The sequence below is a fragment of the Xiphophorus couchianus genome, chromosome 20, assembly GCF_001444195.1.
Source record: "Xiphophorus couchianus chromosome 20, X_couchianus-1.0, whole genome shotgun sequence".
Classification (NCBI taxonomy): Eukaryota; Metazoa; Chordata; class Actinopteri; order Cyprinodontiformes; family Poeciliidae; genus Xiphophorus; species Xiphophorus couchianus.
This window is the reverse complement of record NC_040247.1, coordinates 19,681,525-19,693,976: the sequence shown is the minus strand read 5'-3', so window position 1 is coordinate 19,693,976 and position 12,452 is coordinate 19,681,525. Positions and strand designations below refer to the sequence as shown.

Genomic DNA, 12,452 nt, shown 5'->3' with positions numbered 1-12,452 from the left:
TGTGAAAATTACATTGATCTTTGCCAATACTTAATTGCAAGTTATTCTATAATTGTAACATCAACAATGTGTCTCCACTTATAAGGTTGAACTGAAGAGATTTTTTAATGGTTACAACAGTACAAAAAATGTTAGTAATTTGTGTGATCCACTATTGTCTGAAAAACTAAGGATTTTAAAGGTGGTTTTCAAGTATTAGAAAAAATAAAAAAAATAGAGAGTTTGAAGAATGAAAATATTTTTTATAAAACAGTCTGCAGAATACACTGTAACTTCTTATTATAAGGTGCATGAAAGAAAATCTGAATCAACTTTCAATACTTTTATTATAATATTGGTGATTCTTATGAGAATGTTAAGAATGAATGTGGCACAATCTTCTTATTACAAACCGTTTACACATAGCCGTTTCTTTACACGTGTCAATGATGGATTGATTCAGGGTCAATTTATGGGGGGGGGAAATCCATAAAAGAATGCAAAGCAGGCCAAAACCTTCCTGAAGTCCATTAGGCTCACATCTGCACCAACATTATTCATGATTCACTCTGTCCAAAGCGATGTAAAATTTTTTCTTGTCATCCAAACAGTGCCATCCAATTGGTCCGATCTCACAATCTGCACAGATCAGATACTTGATCTTTCCCACGTCTTTTGTGAAGCCCACGTTCTCAAAGCTGAACATGTCGTCCACCAACCAGTGAGCCGTTAGAGTGTCACCGTCGACTGAGCCCTCGGTGTTGCTGAGGCTGCTCTTTTTCCGCATGGAGGGCAGGAACAGCTGATGTGAGGAGGAGAGAAAACAGGTGAGAAGAAAAAAAATGGCTTAAGAGCACAACAAGGTTTGTGGAGTATTTATTTATATCTAATCAGAACGGGATAAAGCTGGACGACACTTTGTGTTGTTCTTCCTGCTATGGGTTGCACAAGGATTGCTCTTGCTTCAGAAACTGGTAAAAGTCTTGATCCTTCTCTACAAAGGTCCAACTCCACACCTCAGTAGATCTCTCACACTGAAGTGACATTTAACATTTCCACTCTGAATAACTTTAAATTCTCCAGACCTATTACTAATGAGAGGCTCCAATTAAAAAAAAAAAAAGTTTTAATTCACTTAAACAAAAATTATTTATATTTGCTAAAAGCAAATGGGAAAATATGTAAGATTTGTTTTGTCTTTAAAATCAAATGTTCACATACAAAATGACTACCATCTCTTTAAATAATAATGCTATGACTTTGGAGACCTATCAGAGGTCAACTAACACATTTGAGAAGAGAAGTTTGGTCTAATTTAACTTCAGACAGTGAAGAGGGAATGGTACCTCTATTTTTATTTGGTTCCAGGATTATTCTAAGCACTACAAAGGTAAATGTACACTTTTCCCCAACCCTATTAGGATTCAGTTTACTTTCAGAATATGTAGATGAAGGTCAAAGGGCTTCACTATTGTGTTGCTTCTATTATGTGAAATTGTGTATGTGTTTCTATGAAATTAGATGCTGTAAACCTGCTGGAGATGCTTTTAAGGCATCACACACACTTATCCCCCTACTTGTCCACATTACAGCTTGGAATATGGAAAGAAAAACTTTGCACTGTGGCTGCTGGTTTCTGAAAAGTCCCTAGTATTGCATCCGGTTTTGAAATTTTTATTTTTTACATTAGTTAATTTTTTGCATCGGGAAACACACCTCGATTTCAGCAAACACAGCCATCCCAGGACACAACACCTTGGACCCGCACCGCTGACACAGGACAGATTTGATGTTCTTCCCGTCCTCAGACACCAGGTCGGATCTCTCAGTGCCTTCTTTGTCCATGTTGAATCCTAATGAGCAGTCAGGATGTTTACTACAGCGGCTCTTCAATCGGGGAATCACATTCAGTGTTTCCCAACCCTGGTCCTCAAGGCTCACTGCCCTGCATGTTTTAAGGTATTTTCTTGCTTCAGTCCAGCTGATTTCAATTGATGACTGATTAACCGGCGTTTGTTAAATCAGGCACATTAAAGCAGGGAAACATCTAAAACATGTAGGACAGTGAGCCTTGAGCCTCAAAGTGTCACTCAGCATTATACGGCTGATTCATTAAAGCCCTAACATTTAAATGGAACAAACCCTGAGCTCACAGGGCGAGTGGACCCCGGAACTAGGGCTGTGGAGAGCGGAAGTATAAGTAAAAACGCTCAGTGTTTTATAAACATTTATCAGGCTGCAAAACTATAATCTCAAATAAATGAGGAAGTCAGGATGAGCCGCCTCTCAAATTATCGCTAAAATATGTATAAAAAACACTGCATTACACCAAATGAAGAAATGACTCAACGGCACGCTTTGAACATCATTCATGCGGATTTACATCGAACAATTTGAGACGTACCTGAGTTATGACGTTGAGACAGTAACTATTCAGAAAAACAATCGGCTAAGACAGTCAAATTAGTCATTGGAATGCTAGCTGATGTTACGGTGCAACCCTTAAATGCGTCCGAAGCGAAACAACCACCAGCGAGAAGGTACCGCATCCACTGACATGTTAACCACATCAACAAAGGGTTCTTCTTCTTCTTTTTTACGGCGGTTGGCAAACAACTTTCAACAAAGGGCTGGTTGAAAGCGTTTCTATGTAATCTTAATGTGTTCAAATAAAGTAATTATATTTGTGAAATAAAATACTAATATTCCTGATTTCAGGCCCGGAAGAACAAAAAGGGAAACAGTGGTTTTTTTTGTTTTGTTATTTTTTGAGAAATTAATCTGAATTTTCTCCTATAAATAACTTATTCATTCTAAGTTATTTATATGAACTGTCTTTCTAATGTTAGTGAGGTTAATTACATCTTGGATTAAAAAAAAAAGAACAGATTTCATTCTCAAATTTCCTGAATTTATTCCACATTTTACGTTATGTATTTTATTTTATTTTTTTACGAAACTTTTAACACCCAGAAGTTAATAACCATTTAAAAAATAATGGTTATTAAGTTATTTATTAAACTAAGTAAATAACATTAGTTTTAGTGATTTTGAAACCCAAATGATAACACGTGTTGTCATTGTTAACCATGTTTGCCTTTGTTTTTGGGAAGAATTGTTTCACATCTTTATATTTATGTCCTTAATATGTTAATATCGTGTTACAAAATAAAATTTAATGAAATAAAGTATGCATTTCAAATTTATTTAGTTTGTTGTTGGTTTTATCTTTAGTAAAATACGTTCAAATGAAAATGACATCCTGCCTGTTAAGGATATGTTTATTTTTAGATTTTTAAAATAAAATAAAAAAGGTAAAGCAGAGAAAAACACTGCTTAGCTCTAAATTTTTTATTGTTTCCACTATTTTAATTTCTTTTCCCACATTCAAACTTGTGAACCACTAAGAAATTCCATGTTTTCAAAGTGTGTATAACACAGTAAAAATGCTAAAAAGAAAAAAGAAAGAAAATTATATTGTGTGGTGTTCTTTGCCTGCCATCTCTGCTTATTAAAAAAGATATAATTTCTATCAAAAATTACAGGTGGCACAATTGTTCAAATGTATTTTTAATACACGTTGCGTTGATCAGTTTCTTGGCAGCTATGTAATCTAAACTCCTATTTTCCTGGGTTATAAACAGGAGTTTATAACCCCCTTACATACATTAGTATGTAAGTGGCCCCAATGCTGGGCCCATATTTATCAACACAGACAGTGAGCAAGATGTAACAGATAGCAAAAAATGTCCAAATGTCTGAATCATGTTGTAGAGATGTTTTTTTTGTTTTTTTTCCCTGAGGCACAAAAAAGTTGATGGAAAGATTGATGGCGCTAAATACCAGGGTGTAGGGATGAAAACCTGCTAGAGGCTTCAAAAGACCTAAGACTCAGACAGAGGTACAACTTCAAGCAGGGGAAAAACCCAACAGACATGCAGACAGAGGTACAATGTTACAGAAGTCTGGACTTACACTGAGAATCTATAGAAAATGGTTTCTCCTGATGGTACAAGCAAAAATATCCACTCAAAATATCCACTTTAATGTGAGGAGTTAGTAAAGAGTTACAAATACTTTTGTATGCAGGTGTTACTGGCTACTTGTGTGTTTTAAAATGTACAGTGGGAAAATAAAACGACATCCTCTTACATATGGAAAAGAATTTATTACAATAATTTTCCAATATTACCATTAATAAATATTTAGATTTACATTTCAAAGAAATGTATGATTTTTATCACCTTCTACACAGAACATTACACAAAGTCAGGGATACTCATGTTTAGTCTTTGTAATAAAGCTTGAATAAGATCATCTAGAAAAAAAGAGTCTTTAACAGCATTGTGTACAACCTATCAATGGAATTGCAACTTTAATAATGATTTGATTGTATACATGGTGAGGAAAAGGAGAAAGAAAATAAAAACCCTAAATCCTGGATGATCCTTTGACCGTTAAGATAGGCCGTTTTATTTAAAAACATTTCCGTTGGCGTAAGGCACAGGAATACTCAAAAGTTTCTACCAATCATCCAGAACACATTTTTAAACCTCATTTAATGATTTACAGTCTTGAATTTAATCCTCTAACGTACGTAAGGTGCGCTAAATGTTTACACCTCTTTACATCTGAAATCAAGCAGTAAAGAAAAACCTCCAGTTGACTAAGATGGAGTTTGATCGCCGATTCAGATCCGTACATTGGTCGCAGCTCAAGAACTACCAACTAAGAGTTTATAATTGAAGCGTTATTCCTAATTGATCTGCGATGGGATGAAGACTTTGTCCCAATGTAACCTGAATTAGGTTTATTTTTGCACAGCAGCTACAAATAATTACAATTAGCTTCTCTGTTGCATTGAACGGTTTGTAAGTAATCCATTTTGGTTGTTTGCCAAAAGGAGGCAAAACATCCAAAGATGTTATCAGAAACTATGAATTCACCTGATTCCTCAATAAAGGTTGTACACGTTAAATTATTCTGCTCGGACATTAGAGACTCTTCTCATCTGGAGTGCCTGGAGAGCTGTTTCAAATTCGCCTTAAAACATTATAAAAACACTGGAGTTTTCTACTGAATGGGGTTTTAGAAATTTCACTGTTTTGCTTTTCCTTTATTGCTGAGAAGCCAAACATAGGTAATCAATATCAGTATTGAAAACAAACATCCGGTGACATTCAGACAGTTTCCCACTCCTTACGCAGTCGTGTCTGTTCTCTCCAGCCTCCACGCCGCTGTAAACCCTCCAACCATCCTAACCTGCATATGAGGGGAGATGACTTGAAGTCCAGGCCTTCTCCTTTAGCATAAATAATATTACTCTCCGAACCCTTTTGTGCAACTGTAACAGACCATGAAGAGGTTCAGGGTAACAGAGAGAACCTATGAAGAGGTTATCAGATTTGGTTAAAATCCCACTTTAATCCTAGTTGAAAACACTATCTGTAACACTTATCTGACAGTTATCATAGTAATAAGCAATGTCTGATCCCTCCATAGTACGTTGGCTAGTAAGTGCTACTTTACTGGAGCAAAAAAGCCAAAGCAGAAAGACCACTAAAACCCAAAGTAAGCAACCCAGAAGTACAGAAGGAGCAAGAAGAGACTATACTGATGTCCAGCAGCATTTTGCGTGTATGGGTGTGTGTTTGTGTGGGTGTAGCTGTAAAGAAAAGTAAGTCACAGTTGGGCCTTTCAGAGTAGAGAGTCATCTGTGCATCCTCCTTCGAGGCCGTAGCGAAACTCCTGCAGGTTGGAGACGCCGTAGAAATGAATAAACGCTGCCGCCACGACCAGGACATGAAAAATCTGATGAGAATGAAACTAAAAAAAGAAAGACGTGAGAAAAAAAAAATTGGTTAGAAATGCTGGGAATCATCAGAAAATCTCAGTGCATCTCCACTTTTCTGTGTAATTTTTAATGATTACTTGTCTTTTTCAATATTAAAACTACACATACACACAATGAGATCAAATAAAAAGTAGCATTTGATCTACTTTTTATTCAGCAAAGTATAATTGAAACTACAAATATAAACCAAGAAAGCAAATTCATTCAGGTAAAAACTAAGTGCTGTCTTTAAATGTTACCTGGATAACTTTGCTTAAACCCTAGCTCTGTATCAGCAGCACATGTTCCTATGTGAACATTTGACAAATGTCTACAATTTGACACTTACCCAGATGTCACACTTTCCGGGGAAAAAACGTTCTGGGATTCTGGCCGCATACAGACCGGCACCAGTGATGTACATGGCGCCCATCAGATAAAACCAACCCATCTGTCCGACTGTGGTGGCCTTTACGAATCCTTCCTCGATGGTGAAGTGCATGGTGGGGACAATGCCACTAAGTCCAAGACCCATGAACACGCCTGAGCAAAACAAAGGAACGTGTGCTAAATAATTTCAGACATTAAAGAAAAAAAAGAATCAGCCATCTTTGACAACGTTTCCTATTATTCCCCCTGCAACCTTTGCAAGCACAAAATTCCACTTGTGAAAAAATGAAGCCAAAATAAAAGCATGTGTGCAATAAAACTAGAATGAAGCCCAAGCAAAAAGCCTCAAGACACAACAGCGTGTTGAAAAAGACATTATCCTCACCTGCTCTTGTTGGCCTGTGACGAGGGGTAGCGAATCTGTCCCACTGGGCCACTATGATGGCAGCGATGCCAAGAACACAAACGATGGTGAGGTAGATAAGTCGAGGCTGAGGGGAACAATAGAAGGAGTAGTACAACCAGGGCACGAAGGAGCCCATGATCAGGAGGGCGATGCCCGAGTAGTCGAGCCTGGGGAGAGAAGGTGAGACAGTGATGATCGCAACGTCTCCAAACAAGACTCTAAACACTTTCTCACATCTCAGTTTATCAAACAAAACGGATAACTCTGTCTGGACCAAGCATGTGCAACTTAGATTTTTCTAACCAACACAAAGCAGGCAGAAAAGAAGAACAAGGAGGGGCAGTTTTGAACAGCTGGTCTGCAGGAGATTTGCTGTAATCCACACTTAATAATTCACTAAAAAGAGCAGATCGACTGTAAATGTGAGATGCTGCCATTTTTATGTTAATAAATCAAACATCTCCGCTGTGGTTTGCAGATATTCACTTACGCCAAACTCTGTAAAGGTTCCGCCACAGCTTTTCAGTCATTTTATTTGGTTTCAGACTTGATACTCTGCTCGTGATCAGCGTCTTGTTGCGTGACTCACTTTGGGTCTAGCTGGAGCATGCAGACAGATGGCCTCACATTTAAGCACCGCTGTGCATCACAGTTGGTGTGAGGTATTTGTTCTGATACGCTGTGTTTGGCTTTCTCCAGATGTGATGCAGTGAATTTGCAGGAACGTTTTGAATGTTTGAGATGCACCGTTAGAAAACTTAAGCAATGCAGCCATGTTTCTATTAGAGGACAGAGTTTTATTAAGGTAAACCTTCTTAACCTGCCGGCGTTTTTCAAATGATCTTATACATAAAAATGTACCATTTACGTAATCTGATGTAAATTTAATGGAAAATGTAGTTTTTCTTTTCTCCCCCCAACAAGTACAGAGAAGTCAAAGAAAATTTCAAATTTTTTCATATAACCTTATTGGGATTGTTTGACCAACACAAAGTCATGCATAATTATAATGTGTATAGTTTTCCATCTTTTATCTTATAAAAATTTATTCTTGATGCTACTAAGTAAATTACAGAGCAATGCCTGTAAACAGTCTATCTGTGTGCAATTTTATTTATTATTTTCTGGCCTTTGTGTTAGTTTGTTCTACATCCTTACTTGGAGAATGTGCGAGAGACTTTTTCCGAGTGGCAGTAGACAGTATGAAAAAGCCAGGAGAAGCTGAGGCACAGGACTGCTCCCAGGAAGAACATCCCAAACACAACCTTCTCCTGCAGAGGTGCCATAAAATACATGTTGGGGCGCAACATGGTTAAAGTGCCCAGACAAACGAATAAGATCCACCCTGAGGAAGGAAAGAAATCTTTAGGATCTTCATAAAGTTCAGCATCAAAAACATGAGAAACTGTGTATGAGTTTTCATGCTCACCTAACAGATGAGTCCAGATGTTTCCCGTCTCAGTGTGAATTCTGAAGATACTTCCGAAACAGGCCCTGAACGAAGGCATCGGAGGTCGATGTCCGTGCAGCAGGTAATCGTTGTCCTTCAGCCAGTCGGGCAGGACATGAAAAGGAATGACCCTCCAGCGACCTTCCCACACCTGCAGCGCAGCAAGAATGTTTACCTGAGCATAAAGGACTAGACCACATGTGAAGACAGGCTTCCTCTGCAGGAATCTGGCCGTTTTTCTGGGTCAGTTTATTTTTCCCCTTAATCTTTTCCAAACCAGAAACCTGGACCAGATGTTTATTTTTATGAATGTCACAATGTTTTACAGTCTTTCAACATGTTGAATCCAGCAAAAATTGTTAAAATCTTTATTAAAATAATAAAAAAAAAGATTTCAGCTTTCAGCATCTCAATAGAGAAAGCGAGAGAGAGCAACACTCTCATCACATCCTTTTAACTAGTAAAGTTGGGATGTTTTACTGTATTTACGTTCAAAGATTTAAATTGATGATTAGTTTTAGCTGCTGTGTTTTTATTGTTCCTAAAAATACATCCTGCAAATTTTAATTATTAAAGCTCTGTGGATTTTTACAAACATTTTCTGAAATAGAAGAAGTTTTAATTCAGTTCCAGAGTTTAACTGAGTTAAAAACTCTAAAAACGTAAAATATGTTTTTAGATAGCATGTATTAATCTTGATCAGAGTGGTCCTCTCCATTCCTTCCTCCTGCAAAAAGTTCTTTTAATTCAACGTCCACTTTAGCCATAAATTAGGACGTCAACATTGCTGTTTGCTACCTTTTGTTTCTCTTTCCACAGTTTATATTCACACATATCCAGTGTCAAAAGATGTGCAAAGTTTCCTGACTTACGGACAAACAAAAATCACATGTACAGAGCTTTTCTAAACTTTCTCTGAAAAATATTTCAACCTCTCTTATGAAACAAATCATTTCATAATGTTTTCTGATCAGCATCGTCGTGTAAACAGACAAAGAAATGTCACGACTTACAGTATTTAGTCACTTGAAACCAAAAATAGTTTACAAAAAGCTGGTCAACAATTATGTGCTTGTCAAGTAACTGAGGTAATTTGATCCAGCAGCTGCAATGGCCATGCAGGTTTGACAGAATGAAGATAAACTAGTTTGCAGTCTTTATCTCATCTGAGAGTGAGAGCAGGCAACATTTACTGTAACTCCAGACCATCAATTTACTGTAAAATGGCATTAGAAAGTGATTCCACTACAGGATGTGAAAGCATTGACGTGAAGCCAACTAGTGGGTGAGCCGACCAAAATGAACATGGGAACATGTAGCGGTTTTAAAATGGGGCCAGGCCGTCCTGAGGGCACCCAGACTGCAGCTTTAGAGGGAGGGCCAGTGACGACGAGGGGGAAACTGGAACAGGCTGAAACTAATTTGATTTACAAAGGCCAAATTTACGAGAGGAGCTTAATTCCAGCCAACCGCCCCAAAAAACACATTACTACTTATTTTGAATTTGGGCGGCTGTCACACTCATCCTCAGCTTGCCATGCATGTTGAAATGTCTAACATCTAACATGGTCTGAAGTAACAATGGAGCATTATTTCTTTATGTGCCACTACATCGTAAGGCAGGTATGTTAAACCATGAAGGAAACCTTAGTCTGTGACTAAAAAGATGTTTCGATGTTTGAAAGAGTATAATTTCTTTTTGTCTGAAGCCTCATCAATAATTCATTAATTTTACTAAGATTGTGAGCAGCTCACTTCAACATGTGCCACAAACTTCACAAGCTAAAGCAAACTGATATCAGGCTACATGACATTTTCTGATTTTTAAAAAAAAAGGTATATATGAATTAGTCAATATATATCTACATATAATTTTTATGCTAAAAAGCCCTGAGCGGTAAAAACATCTGAATAACCTAATCGATAACAACATTATTCTTCTACAGCCATTTCCTTTGGCCTTTAATCCACCTACACATCCCATTTATCCACTTGAATCAATTTGTTACCTTGTGCACAAACTCCTCCATTTTCTCCATGGCATGATGAGCCTGAAGAGGTAAAGTCAAAACCTCGCCCACCTCATCATCCTCTTCTTCCTCATCAGCAAGCATCGCTGCTCCCTTCAAACAGACGATTGTTCATGAGACACAGAAAGTAAACTTTTCTCTGGTCCTCAAAGGAAAAACCCCCAAAATATTCCTACCTCTGGATGCACGCCTTTACATGGCCCCTGCCGCCCCCCTCCCTCCTTCAGCAGCGGCCCGAGCTCCATCAGCTCAACATCTGGGACGCTGCAGTCCTCAGAGATCCGGCAGTCTGCATCACTGGCAGACCCGTTTCGGACTGACATAGGGAGACTGCCTGATGACCTGATCAGAGTTCTGTTTTCTGCTTCAGTCGGGACAAGGAAACTTCCTCCTGTAAACCCAGAATGACAGCGGTTAATGTGCTACACTGGCCTGTTATTTTAACACATCAAAGAAAAATACTACTAGTTCAAAGTACGTAGTTACATTTATACCAAAGGATAAATATAACTGCACCCTAACCTTTGAAAGTTAGTATTTGCATCTTGGTGAAAATGTCTAATTTAAGGAGCTTTATGACAGAGAATTATCGTCAACTATAAAAGTCGGTTCATAGGACATTTTTTTTCTGTTTCATAATGCAAAAACTTTAAAAGAACATCAGGGACTTAAATTGTATGACAATATTGTGTTGTATTTAACGTAAACACTACTTTCTACTGCATTTAAAGCCTGCTATCCCCATCTTAAAACCTGCAGCACTTTTTTTTCCTTTTTTTACATATAATAGTGCAAAGAAGAAAAAGAAAAATCAGAAATTGGGAGTCGGAAGGTCAGTTTTTAAAGAAAACCAATATCAGTCAAGAAAAGCCTGTTCAGTTCATTGTTAGTAAAACTTACATGCATTTTCACACATACAAAATCCTTTCAACGTGACACACAAGCATCATAAAACAAATTGTAAAAGGACGAAATCAGCTGTAATAAATACACATTTCTCCTCCCTTCTGTTTTTTATATGTATTTACTGTGATTTCAAAACTCTGTGATTCATTAGTTAACCAGGTATTGTACATACATAATGGAAAAAATGTAAGTTCAGTCAAGCGCGTTAAACAGTTTAAGATAACTAATCCAAGTCAGACCACAGATTCATACAGCACTCTCTTTAAATCAAGCTGATCTAGATCAACTAACAAAAGGATTTTAATCAATACCGGATCCAACCCACCAAATGTTCAAATCACAGGAGATTTCAATCAGCAAGAAGAGAAACTTGGCTTCTAATTTTCCCCTTTGCTTTATATTTTTACTTAGCAATAATACCCTTTTTTGTTGTTTTTACAGTGTAGTGTGGATTATTGTTCACTATTTTCCAAAGGCTACTTAACCTGACAGGATGGTTCTATATTATTATTTTATGATAATGATTTCTGAGGCGATGCTAGGACTAAACCTTCAACAAAGTTAGTGTTAGGACTGGAGGCAAGCGGCTTCCCGACGGATGTTGAATAACATCACAAAGCGTCTGACGGAACATGGAGAACAAAATGTAAACAACCCTAAAATACAAACGAAGTCCACCAAATGTGGGAATAATGAACGATTTGTAGCTTATAATAAAAATATACAGAGTTAGTATATGCTGACAGCAGATTAGGTGGATAAATCATCTAGTTTTTAACAACCTGATAAATATCTGGTTGCTAACGTTACCTGTTAGCTAACCGAGCTCCACCAGCCGAACAGGAAATTGATTCTTTTTCAACGCACTTGCTGCCAGAAATACAGCGACCCAAACACAACGGCAGCAGGCCACAGGCTTAATTAAACACTCAGCGGGGTTAACACTGTCAACAAATATTAATTAAATGTCCCGAAGTTACCTGACGAGGAAGACTCCTATAACCAGGAAGGTAAATTATTTATGGTTGTGCGAAACAAAAGCCACTTCCGGAAGTTGAGGTCTCTCAGCAAAGCTAGATCCTGTTCTGTTCTTCCAAAATAAAAGCCACAATCAAAGTCGTTTATTTACGGCACTGGCCAAATCATTGGACGTTTTATTTAGAAAGATGTCCAGCTAGTTTATTTTGTGAGAGAAATGACGCAATAAAATTACACAAGATAAAACTGAATCACATCCGAAAACCGTTCAACATTAACGATATTTTGCATTTCTTCTGTTGGGGCGAAGCGGAATGTGTCTGCATGCACATGACCAAAACTATTCATACCACTGACAGATTTAGGTTTGAAATTACTTGCATTCAACCAAGAGGCTTGATTCTGATAGTAAATGAGGTAGGCGTCTCTCAAAGATATTAAAATAATGTAGAAGGATTGTCAGCTTTCATGATAACATGT

At 37.5% G+C, this 12,452-nt stretch overlaps 2 protein-coding genes across 3 annotated transcripts; both read right to left on the bottom strand.

The window, feature by feature from the left end:
* Nucleotides 1-307: 307 nt before the first annotated feature.
* rabif (RAB interacting factor) lies at nucleotides 308-2,575 on the bottom strand. Its single transcript, XM_028004210.1, has 3 exons — nucleotides 2,384-2,575; nucleotides 1,696-1,832; nucleotides 308-781 (listed from the first exon to the last, which is right to left on the bottom strand). Exons 2-3 carry the CDS (start codon nucleotides 1,822-1,824, stop codon nucleotides 533-535), a joined length of 378 nt encoding a protein of 125 aa, XP_027860011.1. The 5' UTR covers nucleotides 1,825-1,832; nucleotides 2,384-2,575; the 3' UTR covers nucleotides 308-532.
* Nucleotides 2,576-3,750: 1,175 nt separating this feature from the next.
* On the bottom strand, nucleotides 3,751-12,078 carry adipor1a (adiponectin receptor 1a). Of its 2 annotated transcripts, none has more exons than XM_028004195.1 (8): nucleotides 11,975-12,078; nucleotides 10,265-10,479; nucleotides 10,068-10,181; nucleotides 8,038-8,209; nucleotides 7,767-7,953; nucleotides 6,588-6,775; nucleotides 6,162-6,355; nucleotides 3,751-5,805 (listed from the first exon to the last, which is right to left on the bottom strand). In XM_028004195.1, the coding sequence occupies exons 2-8, from the start codon at nucleotides 10,409-10,411 to the stop codon at nucleotides 5,677-5,679; spliced, it is 1,131 nt and encodes a 376-aa protein (XP_027859996.1). In that variant the 5' UTR covers nucleotides 10,412-10,479; nucleotides 11,975-12,078; the 3' UTR covers nucleotides 3,751-5,676. The 2 variants fall into 2 exon arrangements, with proteins under 2 accessions (XP_027859996.1, XP_027859997.1); XM_028004196.1 differs by lacking the exon at nucleotides 11,975-12,078 and adding an exon at nucleotides 11,805-11,949.
* Nucleotides 12,079-12,452: the final 374 nt, after the last annotated feature.

What these genes read in the sequence shown, in the direction of transcription:
- rabif (XM_028004210.1), bottom strand. Translation starts at nt 1,824, where the DNA reads ATGGACAAAGAAGGCACTGAGAGATCCGACCTGGTGTCTGAGGACGGG. An exon ending in CTGTGTTTGCTGAAATCGAG is followed by an intron (nt 782 to 1,695) that starts GTGTGTTTCCCG and finishes TCCTCACATCAG; the next exon opens with CTGTTCCTGCCCTCCATGCG.
- adipor1a (XM_028004195.1), bottom strand. Translation starts at nt 10,411, where the DNA reads ATGTCAGTCCGAAACGGGTCTGCCAGTGATGCAGACTGCCGGATCTCT. An exon ending in TGGAGGAGTTTGTGCACAAG is followed by an intron (nt 8,210 to 10,067) that starts GTAACAAATTGA and finishes GCTGCGCTGCAG; the next exon opens with GTGTGGGAAGGTCGCTGGAG. An exon ending in CCGGAAAGTGTGACATCTGG is followed by an intron (nt 5,806 to 6,161) that starts GTAAGTGTCAAA and finishes TTCTTTTTTTAG; the next exon opens with TTTCATTCTCATCAGATTTT.